A 23047-nucleotide genomic window follows, 5' to 3' on the forward strand; every position below is an offset into this window, starting at 1 on the left:
ACAAAAAAAAACAACTTTTTTTTACGCATATGGGCGTTTTGCTATGCATAACATGAGTGCCTGCTGCCTATGGAGATTAGAGGCCAGGGCTTCAGATCCTCTGGAACTAGAGTTACAGATGTTTGTGAGCCATGGTACGGTTGCTGGGAATTGAACCCATGTGCTCTGAAAGAGCAGCCAGTGCTCTTAACCACTAATCCATCTCAGCAGGCCCTATCTAGTGATTTCATAACCTTCTTTTAATTATAGAATAGTCAGAAAATCATTGAGGATATACAAGCCTTGTGCAACTATGTCACCTACTTTGACTTGTTCAATGTTTATTCAACTTTATCCATCAATAACATAATACATACTGCTTGCATATGCAAGCAAGACATTTTTAAAGGTATGCCGTACCGGGGCTGGAGAGATGGCTCAGAGGTTAACAGCACTGACTGCTCTTCCATAGGTCCTGAGTTCAATTCCCAGCAACCACATGGTGGCTCACAACCATCTTTTATGAAATCTGGTGCCCTCTTCTAGTGGAAGCAGAATGTTGTATACATAATAAATAAATATTTTTTTAAAAAAGGTATGCTGTACCCTGGCTCACAAAATGATGCTTAAAAAGTTCAAGAGGATTTAAGCCACACAAAGTATGTTCTCTGACAACAGAATTCAACTGGAAACTAATAATGGAAGGATCCTAAGGGCATTTTCATGTGTCTATTCTTTACTTTTTAAATTTCATTTTAGTGTATGTGCACGTGCGCACGTGCACGCGTGTGCATACACGCCAAAGTGAATATAGGGAAGCATGGGGACAACTTGTGTGTGTTAGGGATTGCACTCAGGTTGTCAGGAGTTGTGAGTTATGTCACCAACTCCCGTGTTTTTCCATAATGGATAACACATGGGCCAGACAGACCTCTAGACATATTTTTTAAAGATTTACTTTTATTTCATGTGTGTGATGTACCTGGTGCCCAGACAGATGTGAACTGCCATGTGGATGCTAGGAACCACACCTGGCTCTTCTGTAAAGGCAACCAACGCTCTTAATCACCGAGCCATCTCTACAGCTCCATGGAATTAAAATTTAAAACTGAATGAAAATGAAAACACAACTTACCAGAAGGTTTGGCATGTTCTAAAGGAGTATTTAAGGAGAAATACATAACCCTGAAAATCTATTTCAGATAAAAGGCCTTAAATCAATCACTTAGCTCCTGCCTTAAGAAACAGAAAAAAAAAAAAAAATAGGATGGCTCAGTGGTTAAGAGCACTGGTTGCTCTTCCAGAGGGACTAGTAAGACTCCTAGCATCCACATGGTCTCATAATGATCCATACCTCCAGTCCCAGGGAATACTACACCCTCTTCTGGCCTCTGTAGGCACTGCACACATGTGGTACACAGACATATGCAGGCAAAACACCCACACATAAAAAAGAAAGAGAAAGAAACCAGAAAAAGTACAAGAAATTAAACAAAAGGAAGCAAATGAAAGAAATGCATATTAAAGTAGAAATCAGTAAGATATGAGCTGGAGCAATAGCTCAGCTCACCTTGCCTGCAAAACACCAAAAAACAAAAAGGCAACGGAGAAAACCACCCAGAGCTGGTTCTCTTAGAGCAATAATATAGGCAAATTTGTAGCCAAACTGATCAATGGAAAAAGAGAAAAGCCACAAGTTGCTAGTATTAGAAATGAGAAAGGTGATGTTACTATGAACAGTAGAACACTATGAACAGCTTTATATCAGCAAGTTGAGATATTTGTTTATGATTTATTCATTTGGTTTTTCGAGACAGGGTTTCTCTGTGTAGCTTTGGAGCCTGTCCTGGAACTAGCTCTTGTAGACCAGGCTGGCTTTGAACTCAGAGATCAGCCTGCCTCTGCCTCCCAGGTGCTGGGATGAAAGGCGTGAGCCACCAACGCCCAGCATAAGTTGAGCTATTTGTAAGAAATGAAAACATTTGTTAAAAGATAGTGATTACCAAAGGCCATTCATGAAGAAATGGATTTATTTTTTAAATGTTTTGTTTGCAGGTACACATGCATGTATGTGCAGGCCATATGCAGGTGTGGTGGTTTGAATGAAAATGCCCCCCACAGCTCATATGTTTGAATGCTTGGTCCCCAGTTGGTGGAACTGTTTAGGAAGGATTAGGAGGTGTGGCCTTGTTGGAGGAGGTGTGCTTCTCGGGGTGGGCTTTGAGGTTTCAAAAGACTCCCAGTGTGTTCTCTGCCCTCTGCCTGTGGATCAAGATGAGAGCTCTCAACTGTTTCTCCTGCCATTTCTTTGCCTCCTGAGTGCTGTGATGAAAGGTATGTGCCACCAAACCTGGCAAAAAATATATAGTTTGAAGACAAAAAAGAGCACCAGGAAACTTAATGTTGGAGAAAAGGCTTGTGTTCAAAGAGATGCGGTGATTGAGGAATGGCCTGATCCAAAATAGAATAAAGGGAGGGACAAGACCCCACCCAGCTAAGCCTCCTATTTGTGAAAGAAAAAGGCCTACAAAATTTTCTGCTGAAAACAAATGAAAGCGGTTGCAAATAGATTCAAAGTTCCACTCCAAGCTGGCAGCCACACTTGGCAGTGTCCTTCATGTGGTTTTACAGTCATGGAGGATACACTGGTAAAGGGGTTGTGAGAGAAGGAGAGATGCTGAGGTCAGGCAATGGGTGGCAGGGCAGTCCCTGCAGGAACGCCCTAAAAAGCTAGGAAAGTGAACCCTGTGTTGCATTGGGAACCTTAACATGCTGGAGCTGCCAGAATTGTGGGATGCCTGCCAAGGAAAGCTTCAGATAGGAAGTGGAACCAGCCCAAGAGGAAGAAGTGTTTTACGATTGGCAAAGCTGCAAGGGTGGAACCATCTAAGTCCTGACATCAGACATGGAGCTACAGGATTTGGAGTTTACCTTGCTGGGTTTTGGTCTTGCTTTGGTCAAGTACTTTCTCACTATTCCAATTTTTTCCTTTTGGAATAGTCATGCATATTCTATGCTATTGTATTTGGAGTATGGATTGCTTTTTGATTTCTACAGAGGGTTACAATTAAGAGTTTGCCTTCGGTCTCAGAAGAGATTTGAATTTTGGATTTTAAAGCAGTGTTGAGACTGGAAGACAATGGGGACTTCTTAAGTTGGACTAAATGCATTTTGGATTATGATATAGCCATGAGCCTGGGGGGATAGGGAGTGGAGTGTGGTGGCTTGAATGAGGATAGCTCCAACATAGGCTCATATGTTTGACTACTTAGTCCTCAGTTGGTAGAACTGTTTCAGAAGGATTAGCAGGTGTGGCCTTGTTGGAAGGAGTATATCACTGGGGCAGATTTTTGAGTTTTTAAAAGATTCCTACCATTCCCGGTGCCTCCTCCCACTTTCAGATTAAGATGTAAGCTCTCAGCTCCTGCTGTTACCATGCCTTTGCTCTGCCATCATGGACTCTAAGCCTCTGAAAGTGTACGCCCAATGAACACCTTCTTTTATAAGTTTTCTTGTTCATGGTATTTTGTCACAGTGTTAGAAAAATTAGTCAGCAGGCGAAAGGCTGACATCAGGTGTCTGCCTCAACCACTTAACACCTTACTTTTTGAGATAGGGTCTCTTACTGGAATTTGGAGCTCACTGATTCTGCTAGCTGGGTTGGCCAGAGAGAATTCACACCTTTGGGAATTCCCATCTTCTACGGATGGGGTTGTAAGCTTGTGTCGTCATGTCCTGGTTGTTGTTGTTTGTTTGTTTTACATAGATGTTACAGATACAACTCAGGTCCCCAGGCTTTGGCAACAAGTATTTGATCAACTGCTATATCTCCTCAGGGCCAATAAATGATAAATCCTTAAGTCAATTAGAGTAAAGAAAACTTCAGGTGAGATGGCTACACTGGTGAGTTTTGTCAAATACTTACAGAAGAAGTATTATCAATTCTATACAAATTCTTTTTTAAAAAATATCAGAGGATGGGCATGCAAGACAGCTCAGCAGGTAAAGGTACTTTAGTTGCCAAATCTAACAACCAGAGTGTCATCCCTGGAATCCATATGGTAGATGTAAAGAACTGACTCCCACAAGTTATTCTCTGGTTTCCAGTTGTGCATACACATATGTACACACACCACACACACACACACACACACACACACACACACACACACAACAAGTGTAAAATTTGTTTTTAAGAACCAAAGGGGAGAGATACTTCTCAATGAACCCGAGATATCATATATTCAATGATATTCAAATATTACCCTGCTACTAAAAATAAGCAAATACATTACAAGAAAAAAATGTAAGCACCGATCGTGAAGGTAGTTGTAAAAATGTAAGCAGGGCTGGGGATGTAGCTCAGTTGGCAGAGTGAGTGATTTGCAAGCCTGAAGCTCCAGGTTCAATCCCAAACACCACATTGTCTGGGTTCAGTGGCACACACCTGTAAACCCAGCACATGGGAGGTAAAGGCGGGATGATCTGGAGTTCAAGTTCATCCTTGCTTACATAGAGTCCAAGGCTAGTCTAGGCTACAAGAGACCATCTCAAAACAAAGAAACAAGCAAACAAATTAATGGGGCTTTAGAGAAGGCTCAGTTGTTAAGAGAACTTGCTGCTCTTTCAGAGGATTCCTAGAACCCCTGTCTGGTCTCATAACCAACTGTAGCTTAGCTCCAAGGAATCTAATGCCCTCTTCTAGTCTCCATGGGCACCCACAAACATGGAGTTTTTACACAGACACACATACACAAAAATAAATGCTTAAAAATTTTTAAATTAAGTTAAAGATTCTAAACAAATTTTATTAAATTCAATTCAACAGTGTATTAAAATATGATACATACGTTCATACATACAAGTAGAGTTTATTGGACAAAATGTGGGATTAGTTTAATATTAGAAAATCATCTAATGTCATTTAGCATACTAAAGCAAAAAATGTAAATACATGGTGGCTCAGTGGTTAAAAGCATGTATTACTCTTGCAGAGGACTCAGATCCTGGCATCCCATCCGGTGATTAATAGCTAACTGCTTATAACTCCAGTTCCAGGTGATCTGATGCCCTCTAGCCTCCTTGGGCACCCACACATACGTGGTACATATAAATTCAAGCAGGAGCATATACATGCATTTAATTTTTTCATCATAAAAACATGATCATCTTAATAGATGCAGAAAATGTATTTGGCAAAATCTAATATCCATTTGTAGTTTTTGGTCTTTTTGAAAGATAACCTCACTATGCACTTGCTGGCCTGGAATCGCTATGTCGACTATGCTGATCTCAAACTTGCAGGGACCCTCCTAAATCTGCCTGGAGTGGTAGGATTACATGTGTGAGCCACCATGCCCAATCCTAACACATCTTCTTTTTCTTTTCATTTTTTATTACATTTTTAGTTGTGTGTGTGTGCATGTCACAGGGCACACGTGGAGGTCAGAGGACTACTTATAGAAGTCAGTTGGCTCTCTCCTTCCACCATACAAGTTCCAGAGATCAAGCTTGGGTCGTCAGGCTTGGTGGGAGTCACTTTTACCTGCTGAGCCATCTTGCTGACCCAACACCTACTCTTCATAAAAATGCTGAGTCACTAAAAACAGCGGGGACTCCTTCAACTTGATAAAGGATATTTATGAATAACTTACAACTAATGTGATATAGATGGGTGACAATCTAAATGTTCCCCACCCAAGATCAATACATACTCATTCTCACCACTACTAATCAGCTTTATTTTGGGAAATATAGTCAGATTATTCAGACAAGAAAGAAATGTCAAAGGTGTCTAAATCAGAAGTAATAAATTGACTTTATTTTCAAATGGCAGGATTGTCTATCTAGATGTCAGACAGACTCTTTCAAAGGCTACTAGAACTAAATAAATGACTTTGGTAAGGTCATAGACTATTAAATCATTAGACAAAAGTCATTTGTATTTAGAACAACTGGACACTGAAACTTAAAGTAGTATTTACAGTAAGTTAAAATAATAAAATAGAAACAAAGCTAAACAGATGTAAAATATCTATACTTAAACCTGCAAATATCCCCAAGTATAAGGAAGATCTAAATAAATGAAGAAATATACCTGTGGGTACACTAGAAAACTCTTTATTGTCAAGGTAATAATTTTTCCCAAATAGGTCCAGAAATCCAGTGTAATTCTAATCATACCACTGGGCCTTTTTCTCTTGGAGGAAAAAAAAAAAGAGAGAAACCACAACTCTGAAGATGGCTTCATGGGTAAAAGTGCTTGCTGCACAAGCCAGAGGCTTACATCCAACCCCTAGAACCCACCTATAGGCACTCACACTAGTAATAAAAATAATTTTAATTGGTAAACTGATTCACAAGTTCATATGGAAATGCAGAGTGCAGAATAGCCATACAAATGGGACCATGAAGAACAAGGGCTGGTAAGATCATTCTGTGGGTAAAGGGGCTTGCCACTAAGTCTAATGACTTGATTTAAATCCCTGGGACCCACATAGTGGAAGGAGAGAACTGACTCGCATATGTTGTTTGTCTTCTACAGTACTTGATGGTTTGCATGTGTGCACATGCACACACATAAAGGAATAGAATTATTTTAAAATATATGAAGGACAAATGGAGGACTTACATTCCCCAGCTGCAAGGTTTAAGGGCTGGGGATGGAGCTCAGTCGCAACAATGCTTGCCTGGCATGAATGACATCCTGGATTTGATCCTCAACATGTATAAAATGGGGGTGGTGGTATACACCTCTGATCCCAGCAATTGAGAGATAGGGGAAAAAGGATTAGGAGTCATCTTTGGGTCCACAGGGAATTCAAATTAACCTGGGATCCACAAGACTCTATCTCTAAAATAAATAAGTACCAGCGTGACATGGCAGGCATGGTAGCTCACACATGTGAGGCAAAGGCAGTTCCAGACCAGCCTTGTGTACATAATGAGTTTCAGGTCCGTTGGGGAGACATAGTAATACTTTTTCTCAAAGAACAAAAACAACAAGCATTATTATAAAGCAACAGTAATCAAAACAGGGTGATACTGGCATACAAGTGAGTATTAATGGAGCAATAGGACAGACAAGAGTCCAGAAATAGACTGAAACATGTAGAAATGTGTGTGTGTGTGTGTGTGTGTGTGTGTGTGTGTGTGTGTGTGTGTGTGTGTGTGTGTGTTTAACAAAGAGCAAATACAATGTACCAGAGCAAGGAGAGTCTTAATAAATAGTGCTGTAATAACTGAAAAATCTCCTGGCTGGAGAATATAACAATAAAAAGGAAAAGGAAAGAAAAGGAAAAAAAAAAAAAAACCCACCCAAGTAACTTAACCCAGCCAATCAATCAACCAAAAACATTTTGAACCAAAACCTTTCATCATCTATAAAATTTTGCTTAGGAGCCGAGCGCAGCACTGTGGTAGAGTACATGCCTAGCATGCACAAGGTCCTGGGTTCTACGCCCGCCATGTAAAGATTAGACTGGGACTGGAGAGATGGTTCAGTGGTGAGACTTGGCTGTACTGCTGTGGACCCAGGCCCGTCACCCAGAAGCCACGTGGCCGCTCACAAACATCTGTAACTCAGTTTCAGGTGATCTGATGTCCCTTTCTGGTCTCTTTGGGCACTGGGGATGCATGTGGTACACTGACATACAGCAGGAAAAACACTCATACACATACAATATAGATAAATAAATCTCTAAAAATTAATGGGAATGGATCATCATGGACTTAAATATAAAACCCAGGCCCGTAAAATATAGAGGATCTCCGCTAGGACAACAAACACACAAGTCACAAAAGAAAAAAAGTAAACATGTGTTAGACTTCCTTCCAATGAGTGAAACATCTGTTCTTCAAAAGACATTGCTACGAGATTAAAGACATAAGCAAGCGCTGACTGGGAGAAAACATTTGCCCAGTGTCCACTGCAGTGAACGGAGAACCACCCTGATCCAATACTAAAAAGAGAATCTACCCAGTTAGAAAGGAGGTTGGTGATGAGGATTTGAACAACAACTTAGCGGGACACTGTGAGGATGGCAGAGAAGCACATGAAGAGACTGGCGTCACTAGCACTTAGGGGCACACAGATTAAAAGCGCAATGAGATTCCGCTACACACCTATGAGAGCAGTTAAAATTAAAACTGGATCTTTCGAACCCCAATGTGCAAACACTGATGACAGGAAGGTAAAATGGTATCAGCACCTCAGAAACAGACTGCTGCTTACTAAGTGAACACTTAGTAATTTTAGGCATTTCACCCTAGAGAAACAAAAACATTTGTCCATATGGAGAGTTGCATGTGAATGTTTATGAAATTTTATTTGCAATACTCTCCCAAACTGGAAACAACTAAATAGTCTACCAAGTGATGAGTTGACAAATATTATCAAATTCATATAATGGAATATGACTCAAGAATATAAAGAAATGAACTACTGACACATGCCACGATGTGGATAAATCTCAGAAACTTGAGGCAAGTAAAATAAACTAGACAAAAAAAGATCACATTGTGTACTCCTAGATTGGCTTGAGGCGATCCTCCTGCCTTCTGAGTTCTGGGATTACAGACATATGCTGCACTTGGTGAATTAAACATTACATATACATTTTATTGTTTATCATTATTTCTAAGTAAAACTATTTTAAAAAATAAAGAAAAAGGAAACATACTTCTAACATCCCCGTAATATACGGGAAATGATAACAAAAATTTAACAATACTTAACACTGGGCCAGTCACAGTGGCTCTATTTAATCAGCTCCTGAACTAAATGGCACAGCTTTAAATGATTATATGAATAAAGAAAATGATAAAAAACAACAAACATCCAACATAAGACGCTAGAAAAGAGTAACAGTATAAATCCAATGAAGCAAAAATTAACGTACTGAAAAACAATATACACTAGGAAAAGATGACAAGGCTAACAGCCTTTTGGAAATAAAAAAGGGCTGGAGAGATGGCTCTCTCTTTTGGAAATAAAAAAAGGGATGGAGAGTGGTTAAGAGCACTGGCTGCTCTTTCAAAGGATCCAGGTTTAGTTCCCAGCACCTACATGGCAGTTAGCAACTGTCTGTAACTCCAGCTTCAGGGGCTCTGAGGCTCTCTTTTGGCCTCTGCAGGCAGCAGACACACACATGATACACAGACATACATGCAGGCAAAATACTCAAAATAAAATAAAACAAAAAATTAAATAAAAATAATTAAAAATCGTTTCTTCTTTATTCTCTCATACAATACATCCAAACTGCAGGCTCCCCTTCCCTCCCTTTCTTTTAGCCTCCCTCACCTCCCTCCTCCCTCAGATCCACTGCTCCTGTTTCCCTTCAGAATAGAGCAGGCCTCCTGATGCTATCAACCGAACACGGCATAACAAGATGCAATAAGATTAGGACAAGGCAACACAGGAGGAGGAAAAAAGGTCCCAGGAGCAGGCAAAAGAAGTCAGAGATACCCTGACTCCCACTGTTATGACTCCCAACAAAAATGCCAAAGGGTGGGGAGAGGGGGGACACACAGCTTGTATGCAGAGAGCCTAGTGCAGACCCATTCAGTCTCTGTGAGCCTCTAGGAGCCCTGAGACCCACAGCCAAACATTAGGCAGAGCTCTTAGAGCCCTGCAGAAGAAGAGGAGGACTACAGGAGCCAGAGGGGTCAAGAACACCAGGAGAACACCGTCCACAGAATTAATAAAAACTTTAAAAAGAAAAAAATAAGCAGAAGTACAGGGAAGGGCAATGTACTTCAACAATCCCAGCATTCACGAGGCTGAAGCAAGAGAACAGTTACAAGTTTAGGCCAGTCTGGACTATACAGTGAGGAACAGGAGAGCCAGAGAGCAAGACCCTGCCTCAAACAAATAAACAAAACACAATAAACACATAATAAAAATGTTGATTTGCTAGCAAAACTTAAGGACAAGGGTATGACACAAACAGAAAGAGAAAAGGTTCACAGCCAACAAAGCAGAGATTTATTTGTTTTTATTTATTTAGAGACAGGGTTTCTCTATTATGTAGCCCTAGCTGTCCTGGAACTATCTATGTAGACAAGGCTGGCCTTGAACTCACAGAGATCCACCTACTTCTGTCTCCTGAGTGCTGGGATTAAAGGTGTGCACCACCACATCCAGCCAGAGAAATTGTAAAAAGAACATTATGAACAACTTTATGGAAACAAATTTGAAAACTTAGCAACAATGCACAGACTCCTTTAAATGTAAGCACATCAAAACAGTGAACGAGATTTGGGGTGCAGCTCAGTGACAGAGCACTGGCCTGGGGTTCAATGGAAAAGAAACAAAAAAGCCTGAGTAGTTTTCTGACTGGTGAAAACAGAGTCAAACTTGAGACAAGTTCTAACAAGATTTCACAGAACAAATCCAAACTCATTCAACAAATAATAAAAAGGAGACCAGAGCCCATTTAATTATTTAATGCTGGTAAACCATGGGTCAAAACCACACAATAAAAGGCAAACTATAAGAAATTTACAAATCACAGATGAACATAAAAGCAAGCACCTTAAACGTGATTGGCAGAGCAGCTGGCCTGGCAAAAGACAGCAAATCCTCAGAAGGTTCTCTATACCAGGAGCCACACGGTATTAAACTTCATTGACATTAATGGAGGCTGCTCAATTGGTAAAGTGCCTGTAACGTAAGCATGAGACCTGGGTTTGATCCCCAGAATCCTTGTAAAAATGTCAAGGACACCTGTAACCCCAGTGGACAGGATGAAGACAGGCAGATCCCTGGAGCTCACTGGCCAGCCAGTGTGGTCAATCTGCACACATCAGGTTCAGTGAGATACTATCTCGAAAGGTAAGGTGGAGAAGACAGAGAAAGACATCAGCTTGACCTCTAACTTCCACATGTGTGAACACAAGTAAAAATCCCACAAAATCCCAGTAATGTAATTCAGCACACTAATAGGTAAACAGGTTAGAGGAGAAAAACTACACGACCAACTCAAGACACTTGGAAAAAAGCAACATTTTAAATTCAACATTCATTCATGATTAAAATGGAAAACCACCTTTCTTAACCTGATGGAATATAGGTAGCTTGAGTTAACATTCTTTTATGCTGTTGTTTTGAAAAAGGGTCTTATGCAGTACAAGGTAATCCTGAACTTGCAATGTAGCCAAGGACAACCCTGAACTGCTGAGTCTCGTCACAACTGTGTGCCACTGTACTGTAGCAGTGAGACATTGGAACATTTCTTTCAAATCAGGAACAGAGCTGGGCCTAGTGGTACCTATAATCCCAGGTACTTGGGAGGTAGAGGCAGGAGGATCACAACTTCAATGCCTATCTGAGATACAGAATGAAACCAAGTCCATCCTGAGAAACTTAGTGAGACCCTGTTCTAAAATTTAAAAAAAGTAAAAAGAATGAGGAATGAGTTCTGGGAGGAAGGAGGAAGGGAGAGAGGAATGTGAGGAAGGAAGGGAGAACCAACCCATCAAATAAAAGAGAACCAGCCAAATAAATAAATAAATAAATATAATGTCTACATGCCAAGTAGCCAGAACTACACAGTAAGAAACTTTCAAAACAAAACAAGAATGCCTATTACAAGCCAGGCAAAGAGACTGGAAGGTAACAAGTTTGAATCTAGCCTGGGTTATATAGGGAGGCACTGTCTGAAAACAAAACAAAGTAATGCCCATTATGATACTTGGTTGCTTGGGGGTTTTTTGTTTTGTTTTTTTGTTTTTGTTTTTTGTCCTTTGGTTTTTTGTTTGTTTGGGTTTTTTAACAGATTGGCTTGGAACTGTTACATAAACCAGTCAGACCCCAAACTTGCAGAATTCTGCCTGTCTCTGCTTCCCGAGTGCTGAGATTAAATGTGTAAACCAGCATGCCCAGCCTACATTGCTTATGTACTCAAGGCTGTACTTGTAGTCCTAAACAGTGCAATAAAGCAAGAAAAGTCACAGACAAAGGCCTGGATAATTAAAACAGCTATTGGGATAAAATGGCATGTACACAGAAAATCAAAGCAAAGCAAAGCAAAAGATCACATATGAAAATCAGTTGCATATCAACAAATGATGCGTGGCCATGGTGGTTCTACAGGAGAGAATTTCATGCTTGGTCAAGAGTCCATGGGTGAGGTTGAGAGATGGGTTCATCAGCTAAGAGCACTGGCTGCTCTTCCAGAGGACCGGGCTTGGTTCCTAGTACCCACAAGGTGGCCTACAATCATTTGTAACTCCAATTCCAGGAGATCTGATGCCCTCAAGGCCTCCACAGGCACCAAGCTCTGGTGTGTGTGTGTGTGTGTGTGTGTGTGTGTGTGTGTGTGTGTGTGTGTGCGTGTGTATCATGAAGGCAAACATCTATTCACATAAAATTTCAAAGAAAATGTAAAAGTCCCTTGCTGGGTAGGTCACAGGCTCTAGGGTACAACTGCTTATTGTTTTGCTAAATGATCAAACCGTCAAAATGCCTTCTACATATTTACGCTCACACACATAGACCCTGGGCTGCTCTCAGCCTCAGTCTGGAAGCTATTTCAAACAGTAGGTAGTGTCGGTGGAGCATAACTGGTTAAAGTGGTGACAATACCCAGTTCTAAATGTCACATCTTTATCAACCCTACCACCGAGACTCAGGGAACATCATGGAAGAAAAAGTAGAGCGGAAATGTAAGAGCAGGAGCAGCGGTTCTCAACCTGAGGGTCATGACCGCCTCAAAGACACTGGAAACACATTATTTACTTTACAATTCATAACAGTAGCAAAATTACAGTTATGAAGTAGCAAAGAAGATAATTTTATGGCTAGGGGTCAGCACAACACGAGGGACTGTATTGAAGGGTCACAGCATTTAGGACGATTGAGAACCACTGACCCAGAAGATGGGGACTAATGCTGTGAACTGCTGTCTTTTGGACAGGATGTGGCCACTGTAATCATGAACTCACAGCAGCTATGGTTACCTGCACATGATCAAGCCACCCAAAATTCTAATCTAGATGGGTAAACGATCTCCAGGCCCCACTCCCTGCTGAGGAGCTACTGGTAGTTGATAGCTGCTGGGAGAAGAATTACTTTTTCTGAGGATTGGTGTGATTCCCATGATTCCCAGTTCCCAGTGCATGACCCCATGCTGCGGTGGTGGCCGTGGCACACACCTTTAATCCCAGCACTCGGGAGGCAGAGACAGGCAAATCTCTGTGAGTTCAAGGTCATCCTGGTCTACAAAAAGAGTTCCAGGACAGCCTCCGAAGCTACACAGAGAAACCCTGTCTCAAAAAAACCAGAGAAAAAAAACAAACAACAACAAAAAGAAAAAGCCATGAAGCTAGGGGGACGCTAAGGGGGATATGGGTTAGTGTGATGAGTTGGGATGGGGAAATTGAGGATAAATATGATCGTATTTATTGTACATGTATATGAATTTATCAATAATAAGGAAAAATTTAAGATACGATTTACAATATGAATAAAAAATATAAATGGTCATGAGAAGGTATATACGTCTGAGTGGCTCATTCCTTCATCTCTTAAAGTCCTTCCTCAAGTGTCACATTCCCAGTTAATTCAACTGTGACCATTCCATTTAAAATTGCACTTCTCCATCATAATTGTTTTCACTTGCCCCTGTGTCCCCATTTCATTCCAAAAGACTTAAACTTTATGTAAGTAGATTCTAAAATTTACATGAGAACACAACAGGCCAAAGTAGTCAACATTTTCTTGAAAAATTACTGCACTCTCTTCTTCCACAAGTTCAAGTATTTTCATTTATTCTTTTATATTTACATATAAAGCCTAAAACTATTCCTGGGGTCTCTTGGTTCTTGTCTTCTTGAAGGAAAGAATTCAGTCAAGAGACATAGACAATTTAAGCAGAAGTTTATTTAATAAAGTAAGCAAAATAAACACTCCAAAAAGAGATTGTGGTGGACTGCCTCAAGGCAGGGAGCAGTCCAGGAGGTTCCCAATTTGGATTTTTAAAAAAGGTTTTCATGTGTATTTATGAGATTAAGTGGCAGATTCATGTCATGACATGAGATAACCCTTCCCCTCCCAAATATTGGTGGACCAGATCTCCCTCTTAGAGTACTGATTCCCATGCTCCCCTGGAAAATCTCACAAATGGAGGGTGTCAAAAGCATAGCACAGGCTGGAGAAATGGCTCAGGGGTGAAGAGCTCTTGTTGCTCTTGCACAGGACTCAGGCTTGGTTCCAAGCACCCACACGACAGCTCACAACCATCTGTAACCCCAGTTCCAGGGGACACAATGCCCTCTTCTGACCTCCTCCAGCACTAGGCATGCACATTGTTCACATACATACACACACACAGGCAAAACACCCACACACATTAAAAATAAAAAGCCACAATGCAAGTAGTATTATAATGATGCCAGGTCTTTCGAGAACGTAGACCCTCTGTGAACTCACGTGTGTGGGAGAATGACCTCTGGTGCCTTGAGAACGGCATGTGTGTGAGAAGATTCCCTCTAGCACCTTAATGTCTGACAAAGCTTGAACAAAAGTGCACTTTCAAGGATGTTTAACCACAAAGGCAATCTGAACAGCAGGAGACACAGTTGCCACGATGCACCTGCAGTTTTCCTTGGTTACTTCGTGTCTAGTTCCTTGGCTACCTGGTATCAGAATATGGTACACACACCATATACCCAGTGCCTGGTACATAGTACTGTTCAACAGCTATTTATTGAATAAGTGAATGAGTGAAAACAGTAGATACAAGTGGCCTTGAAAAATTATACAACTTTACTGAAAGGCCCAAATAACCAGTATTCTCTTGAAAAAAAAAAATTAGGGAAAGTGAAGGACTTGCCCTATATACTTTTCAACTTCATTATCATAAATCCATAGTGATTAAGACACTAGGACATCACTAAAATCATTTGGAAGTTGTGTGTGTATGTCAAACGTCTACTGTCCCAGCACTGTACTAGGGAAGAAGCAAGAGAATCACAAGTTTAATGGCAGCTTGGGCTACTCAGTGTCTCAAAAACAGTAAGTAACAGGTAGGTAAGTAAGTAAATAAATACGTAAACAAGAAAAACCCCAATAATTGAAAAAGAAAAATGGAGGCAAGGTATGGTAGTATATGCCTTTAATTCCAGCATTTGGAAGGCAGAGGCAGGCAGATCTCTGTAGGTTCAAGGCCAGCATGGTCTATATATCTAGTTCTGGGCCAGCTAGAGTTACAAGGTCAGACCTTGTCTCAAAACAACAGCAAAACAAACAAACAAACAACAAACATGACTCCAACTATACAACACATTATGTAGAGATTATAAATTGTAAATTATTAATTATTATTAATCCATGATAACTTAATTTAGAAATAATGAAGTCACACTCATCTTCACAAGAGGACTAGACAATGGTTTGAAACAAAGAACTGGTTGTGGTGAGATTTTTTTTTTTAATTTTTGTTTATTGTTTTGTGGGGCAAGGTTTCCCTGTGTATCCTAGGCTGGTCCCAAATCCATCCATCCTGTAGAATGTTTCATGATTTTTATTTTATTTTTCTTTTGGTTTGTATCATATAGGATGTAACATTTTTGCTTTTAAAAGGACTTTAAAAGATAAATCACTTTGCGTGAGTGTTTGCCTGAATGTATGCACATATGCCACCTGTGTGCCCGATACCCTAGGACGTCAGAAGAGAGTGTTGAATCCCTTGAAATTGGAGTTTTTGATGGTAGTAACCATCATGTGAGTGCTGGGAACAGAACCCAGGTCCTTGCAAGGGCAACAAGTACTCAACAACTGAGCCATCTCTCCAGCCCCATAGGATACACTTTAAAAGTAATCTTAGAGATGCTCAGCAGGAGAGGACCTTGGAGGTCCTGGGCTTAGCATCTCCAGAATGAAATAAAATAACATTTATATAAAAGCTTTTCTAAACACAACAAAAATCCAGACAAACTTCATCACAACACTGCTCAAAGACAACAGCCAAATAGAACAAATATGTACAGCTCATAGCAAAGGACTGGTTTCTTTCAGCTAAACCACTAAGAAACGCCAACTCTTAGAGAAAACTTAGCACAAAACATGAACAGACTGTCAAAAGGAAACACGAAGGTATGCTCAGCCTTACTCAGAACAAGAAACGGAAGTGGCTGGGACACTACTGCTCGGTTGCTGACAGAGACAGGGAAAGCAGGGTAACCGTTGCTTGCTGCAGTCATCTGCCAACCTCACACTCCCTGTCACTCCTGAATCACTGTCTACAATCCCAAATGCTGCTCCTGAATACAGTCCTTGATGATTTCAGTATCAATACAGACAATTTTTTTTATTCCAATATTCTCTCCACCCCACTCCTTGAGCATTTTTTCCCTCTGTTGACATTGTTCCCCTCTTTTGCTAGCCACATGTCACTAACAAATTCAACATAAAATACACCCACCTATAGGCAGTCTACCCTCCAACTCCCTTCTAATATCCTGCCTAGTCACTCATCTCCAACAATTCTTCAGTCCCATCTGAACCTGCATTCCCTCTCCCATACGCTCTCCTTAGCCCACTAGAGTGGGCTTCATCTCTGTAATGCCATCTTGCCTGTGTTTTTCAATTTTTTTACCATGCCAGCATTTATCACGCTCAGTAGGCAACCCCTTCCCTGGCGCTCACACAACCACTCACCTGTTCTTCAGCTGTACCTGTATAGCCCAAGGTGGCCAGAGAAAGTTCTCACTAAATTTACGACCACGGAACTCAGGCAGGCCCTAGCACTGCTTGGCAATTATGTGAGATTTCTCCAGACCACTCACTCTCCTAGACACAACCATCTCAGCCCCCTAGTGTCTCCCTCTCCATCTTCATCCTCAGCTGTGGGACTTCCTTCTTCACTGAGAAAACAAAGCAATCATAAAACAAACCGAACATGAAACAAACAAACAAACAAACAAAAAACAAAATCAGAAGAGAGTATCAGCAAGCTCCCACGCTAACCCACTTCAGAGTCCGTGTTCCCAGTCTTCCCTGCTGCCTCCCTGGACCAACGGCCTGTGTTCCCAAGATGAAGCCGGTGCATCAACCTGTGCACTAGAGCCTACCCCTTTCACTGCTGCAGGACGTTAGCTCAGAAATCCTCCATTCTCTTTCTTGCATACTCTCGGCATATCGCACTGGAGTTTTCCTTGTCCTGGCTTACATTGCTCCACCAGCCTGCTTCTCTGACCCCTTCAAGGCTGTTCTGCGGTTGTTTCTGACCTCTAGAATCCCATTCTCTTTGTACACTGTAGGGAGCGAGTTAAGTCCTTGACTGAATGTGTATTGTTGACATGGGCATCAAGAACTCCAGTAGTTCAGTCCTACAGGAAGGGCAAAGCCTTCCCCGGGTGAGGCTGAGAGGGATGGAAGAGCCGTCCTTGGGTCTGAGTGCTAATGTTGGCAGGATGTGCAGACCCACTGCCACCACCCAATGTCACATCCTGAAGACAGCTCCCCTACAGAGATTGCTCCTTGAGGTTAGCTAAACCCAGGTCCTTGTTCAGCTGTATGTAACAACCCGACTGCTTGTTTATCTGTGTGTAATAACTCGCCTCCTTGTTTATCTGTGTGTAATAACTCGCCTCCTTGTTTATCTGTGTGTAATAACTCGCCTCCTTGTTTATCTGTGTGTAATAACTCGCCTCCTTGTTTAGCTGTGTGCAATAACTCGCCTCCTTGTTTAGCTGTGTGCAATAACCCCGCCTCCATGTTGAACTGTATATGTCAAACACACTGAGCCTCTGGGATGCCAAGCCTTCTTTATGAGACTGAGCATAGACATCAGCTTTTCTGTGTGTCCACACATTTGTCATTCCTTCATTCTTTGGCCGCTCAGTTAGGTCAATCCTTGGCATTGTACACAGTCTTGGCAATGCACCTAAACTCCACTGAAATTTTCCTGTTGAGGTCATCAATATCTTTGGCCCTGCTAACTCTAAAGATCAGTGTTGAGCAGTACTGGTTGGGACATTTTCTGAGGTAAGCTCCAGGACATGGCACTGCCTTGGCTTTACTCAGACCTCACTGGCAGCTTCTATTCATTATCCCTTGACATCTAAATACTGGACAGTCAGGTCCAGCCCTTAAAGCTCCTGTATTCTAGTAACATTCATTTTCCCCAGTCTCATTTATTCACATTTGTGCCCACAGCCTGCATCCTTCCCTTAGGACCCCCACTGATGTTTGCAGCTTCTTTTTAAAACTACCCACCTGGGTGCTTAGTTAGCATCCCAAATGTGGCATGGCTACAACCAAACTCCTAGCATTTCACCCTGCAAACGTGCTCTCCCCCAAATCTCCTTCCTAGGGAACTCCCTCTTCCAAATTGGTCAGATCTGAAACCCTGTAGACACCTTTGAATGGCATCTCTCTAGCTCTGTCTCTGACTCTCTTGTTTCTCCCCTTATATAACAAAATTCAGATACTAAGACAGGCGTGGTAGTGCACACATGGGATCCCAGCACTCGGGAGTCAAGTCACACAGCACAGAGCACCAGTGCCTTGCCCACAGCAGCCCTGCTCGGCCATCTCCCCTTAGACATTCTTCACCATCCCATCATATCCTAGTTCTTCTCTGGTTCCTTTGCTAAAGGAGGTGGGGACTGTAGCTCCAGAAAGCTTGCCCTAGGGACTTCTCTCAGCAGGCCATGGCTGGCATTTCCTTGGACCCTTGGGGAGTCTCACTGGCCTCAGAGCCACCCACATAGCACCTTAGGGAACCTCTCTGCTTCCACCTCTCTGCTAAATGCTCATAGGCTCAATCCAGGTCCCCTCCCCAAGCCTGTACCTGTCAATAATGACTGGATCTGAGGGTGTCTCATTCCGGTTCCCACAGCTCTTGCGGTCACAGCACCGGCTGAAGAAAAGATGAAGAAAGACAGAAAGAACGAGTGTTAGGGGGCAGGCCCAATGAGGGATCAGATGTCCTGTTCTGGTTGTACAATTCCTATGTTCATGGGGATCTCTTCCGGGGACTTGAGGAAGAAAGCCAAGAAGGGTCTTGGCAGGACCCTTGGCAGCCTAGTTCTAGGGATGAGGTTGACTGTGAAACCTGTGTCACCAAACAGTGGATCACCTACAATATCTCTTGGATGATCACGAAATGAACCTGTTCCTGTAAAAGTGGCATTCTGATCCAGACATGTCCTGTGCCCAGCACTCCAGATGCCTTCTCTAGCTTTTTTAAATTATTGTTATATTTTGTTTCTCACGTAATAGGAACTATCTCTGTGGCACTGTTGGACTGGTGTATCCAGGGAAGCCCTTCAGGAAATGCTAAGCTCTAGTGTAAAGAGAAGGGGGGGCCCTCTTCACCCCCAACTTATCAAAGAGCTGCCTAGCATTTCTCACACCTAGGCAGTTAGGTTTCCTCCACCTTAAGCAAATCCCAGAGGCTCCTGGGTTGCCCAACCCAGTTCTGCCCCATCTTCCCAGAGAGCTACTCCCTGGAGCTTTATTAGTTAAGCTTCCAGTAGCAGTAGGAGGCCTCTCTTACAAAAACACTTAGAGAAGTCACATAAACAGGCCAGGCTAATGAGGCCACAAGGAGCCTCTCCCCTGCCCATGCTTCCCCAGGGAACTGGAGGTGTTGTGAAATAGGAGCAGGGCTTGACAGGGGACCTGAGCTACATCTTGGCAAGGTGCACTGTCTTGTCAACGACAAGGTACATCCTGACATTGCCCATCTTACCTGCACATGATCTCGTGAGTGAGCAGCACCCGGCACATTTCAGGGTTCTTGTCCTGTCCCTCATAGATGATAGCCTGGGGAAGAGGAAGTGTGCAGGCTTGCGGGGAAGGAGGCTCCTCTCAAGTCCCCGCGGCAGGCATGGGTGAGCCTGTGGGTCTGCCCTGGCGTCTCCCAAACCCAGGCCCGGAGAAGTCCCACCCCAGGAAAGATCATGTCCTTTGCCCTCATCTGAAGAGTCCAGGGGTGTAAGCAGGACCCTGAAGCCTGGCTGCTCAGGTGGAAGAAAACCTTCATCTAGGTGGCAATACTGGCACCAGGTCTGCAGATTCCCTGCTGCAGGAGCAGAGAGGCTCCTGGTCCCACCCTGCATCATGTTCCTACTCTCACCCACTCCTAGCATCTTCTGTGCCGGCTGTCCCATGCTTTGGTGGCCTTCTGCCTCTGCTCAAGTAGACAGTCCCTCTCTACAATTCCCGCTAACTAATAAAAGACGCCATTGAGCTGCCTCTTCCCACCTCCTTATCACTTCCTCAGCTCAGACCAGCATGTTGCCCTCCAACTGTTGTATCCCCTCTTTCACAGACTCCCAGTGGCCCCTTTCCTGAACAAGATGTCAGCTTCCCAAACTGTAAATCTGGTTTCCTAGTCTAATAGACTCTGGGCCTTCCAGCCTTCCTCTGTTTGAAGTCCTTTTCTCTCTAGGCTCCCACACGCCACCCAGTTCCACCGCCACTGCTTGGCCTGCCTCCCCTGTCACAGCAACTGAGAGATTTCTGGACATAAGCTTTGCTGTGGTGGAGGCTGCTAGAAGCACCTGTCCCTACAACAGCATGCAAGTTGCCACGTTTCATTCCAGACCCACTAATCTGGCCCATTTGGGATTCAAGCTCCTTCTACCAGCATGTTTCTGAAATCCCTGAGACTTGGGCTGCCTCTCAGAGTGCATCAGGTTGGTGTCCCTGAGCTGCTTTTGTCAGCCCCAGCCCCCTTCCTGGAACATGACATGTGCTGAGTGTCTGCAGTCCGAGCTCTGGGACTGCACACGGGTCTCTTTCCTGACCCAGTGCACCCGTCCCCTTTGCAGCTGGTGATGACACCAGAGGACTTTCTCTTGAGAACTGCTCTCAGTGGAGTTGCCTCTACTGCGTACTCTCACCTTAGGCATGGAACCCAGGCAATGGCTGACTGACAGAAGACGCAAAATGCTGCCTCCTTGCTTTAAGGGCACCAACTCCAGTGCCATTTCTATTCTGGCGATCCCTGTGGGTTGGGCTAAGGCTGGACTCTACCTGAGACCACCTGCTTCCTGGGTATCTTCCTTTCCTCTCCTCCTGAGGAGGGCTTTCCCTCCTCACCAATAAAGTGCATGCCCCTGAGTTTGTGTCTAAGATTGGGTTGCTAAGGGATCTGACTTAAGCCAGGTCTTTTATAGATACTTTTTTTTCCATACTGAAGAGAAAAAGCACCATCTTCTTGCCATAGGCAGGGACCTGGGAGAGCTAGAGCAGTGAGAGTAAAGGTACAAGAGAGACAGTGAGGGCTTAAGGATGTTTACTCAAACCAAGCCTAGGATGGGCCTGAACATCCCCCAGGCTGGCTCACCTGCTTCGACATGGAGTCAATGAGACGCACATAGAGGTCTTGCTCTGTCCGGAGTCCTGGGGCGGGAAGGCAAAAAGAACGTGCTATCAGGGGCGCATGAGGGTGCCTCAGCTGACTATAGCCATGCCCTCTCTGGCCCTGATGAGGTGCTAGGTGTCTCAGAGTGCTGCAGTACCCAGACTCTGCTTACCATTGTTATACACCAGCCGAAGGCGGTAATGGATCCCATTGTTTGTCTTTTCTGTCCCAGGCTCCTGCAAGGACAAGACAGGAGGACGTTCAAGAGCCCAGGGCCTTCAACCTCCTTCACCCATACCCTCCGCCCTAATCCCACTGTCCTTTGCTGTCTTCCAGCCACTGGACCATGCTTTCCCATTCACGTGCCACCTACCCACTGCCTTCCCCAGTGTGCGTGCGCGTGTGTGTGGCAGGGTCCCTGAAGCCCCCCATCTCTCCCGGGGCTAGTCCCAGGCCAGCCCGCGAGCCTCTCACTCGGTCCTTTTCCACGAAGTCGATGAAGGCCGTGCGCTCCACCTCCACGGGCTGCCCCTGCCGGTCGTACATGGCCAGCACGAAGTGGAAGAAGTTGGACTTCCTGAGGTTGGAGGGGGGCTGCTTTTCAAAATGTGCTCTTGCCAGGCCCACGCCACTGTGGGAGGAAAGGAACTGGAAAACCACTGGAAGAGCCCTCCAGTGAGAAAGACCCCAACGGTTCTGACCAGGCAGGTGACTGGCCAGGAGTAGGCTTTGACATGTCAAGAGTTTGGACAAGAGGTCAAGTACGACAGGCCTTTCCATCCGGGACAGGACCATCTCAGTTCCATAAAGAGGCCTCTAGCACCAAGGCTACCCCAGCATGCTTCTTTGAGAAGGAACACCACAGGTGCCATGTGAAAGCATCCTGCCAGGCTTTCCCCACTGCCGGCTTCTCCCTGGCACTCATATTTAGAAAGGCTTATCTCTAAAATCAAGTGTATAAACTGTAAATCAATTCATTGTACTAGCCAGAGGCATTTAGAAGTGTGTCTCAAGGCATCAAAGGGCACCTAGGAGGTTCTGGAATGAATTTCCCACTGAACCCCAATTTTCAGCTGGGGCTCCACTCAGACTGTGGCATTATTTAGGACATGATATCCATCACACTACCAGGGACATGAACTGGTTCCAGGCTATCAGTCTGCCCATCCTAGACCTTGGGCTACGGCTACAGATGGGGAATACCTTTCAAGGTGCAGAGGACATGACTCCAGCTTCAAGACGACATGGCCTCCGGGCAGGAGGATCTCCTAGTTTGACCTTACAAAAGCTTTCTCCTGGCTCATCAGAGACCTTGCTCAGAAGCAAGAAGGAAGAGAAGAACAAGGCCTCCTGTACCACAATGTCCCTAAACTCCAGTGTGGCACTAAACTCTATAACCTGTAGCACATAGCACTGGGATTAAATGCCTGGAAGAGGAGGGGATTCACAGGCAGAGAGCTGGAACAAGGGCCAGAGTGTGGGTGTCCCTAGCCCCAAATATGTCACCACATAAAAAAAAAAAAGAAGCAAAAGAGGAAAATATTGCTTGGTGTTATGGTGTGTGTGTGTGTGTGTGTGTGTGTGTGTGTGTGTGTTGCTTTGGTCTCATTGTTGTTTTTGAGACAGGGTCTCACTCTGTAGTCTAGGCTGGCCTGGAACTCACTATGTAGTTCAGGCTGGCCTCAAACTTGCTGTGATCTTCCTGCCTCAGCCTCCCAAGTGCTGGGATTATGATGTGAGCCACC

The 23047-nt window shown here is 43.7% G+C and overlaps 1 protein-coding gene across 11 annotated transcripts in view; it reads right to left on the minus strand.

The window, feature by feature from the left end:
• Positions 1-23047, minus strand: part of Ebf4 (EBF family member 4) — a 68549-nt gene that overhangs the window by 34425 nt on the left and 11077 nt on the right. For all 11 annotated transcript variants that reach the window (XR_003486522.2, XM_027421804.2, XM_027421805.2 and 8 more), the window contains 5 exons: positions 21777-21933; positions 21475-21538; positions 21285-21340; positions 19683-19756; positions 18780-18848 (listed from right to left, as the gene is read on the minus strand). Coding sequence is in view for 10 of the 11 variants with exons in the window: in XM_027421804.2 (XP_027277605.1) it covers positions 18780-18848; positions 19683-19756; positions 21285-21340; positions 21475-21538; positions 21777-21933 (420 nt within the window). In the remaining variant the exon portion in view is untranslated. The remainder of the gene's footprint in view (positions 1-18779; positions 18849-19682; positions 19757-21284; positions 21341-21474; positions 21539-21776; positions 21934-23047) is intronic.

Source organism: Cricetulus griseus, chromosome 6 (genome assembly GCF_003668045.3).
Source record: "Cricetulus griseus strain 17A/GY chromosome 6, alternate assembly CriGri-PICRH-1.0, whole genome shotgun sequence".
Classification (NCBI taxonomy): domain Eukaryota; kingdom Metazoa; phylum Chordata; class Mammalia; order Rodentia; family Cricetidae; genus Cricetulus; species Cricetulus griseus.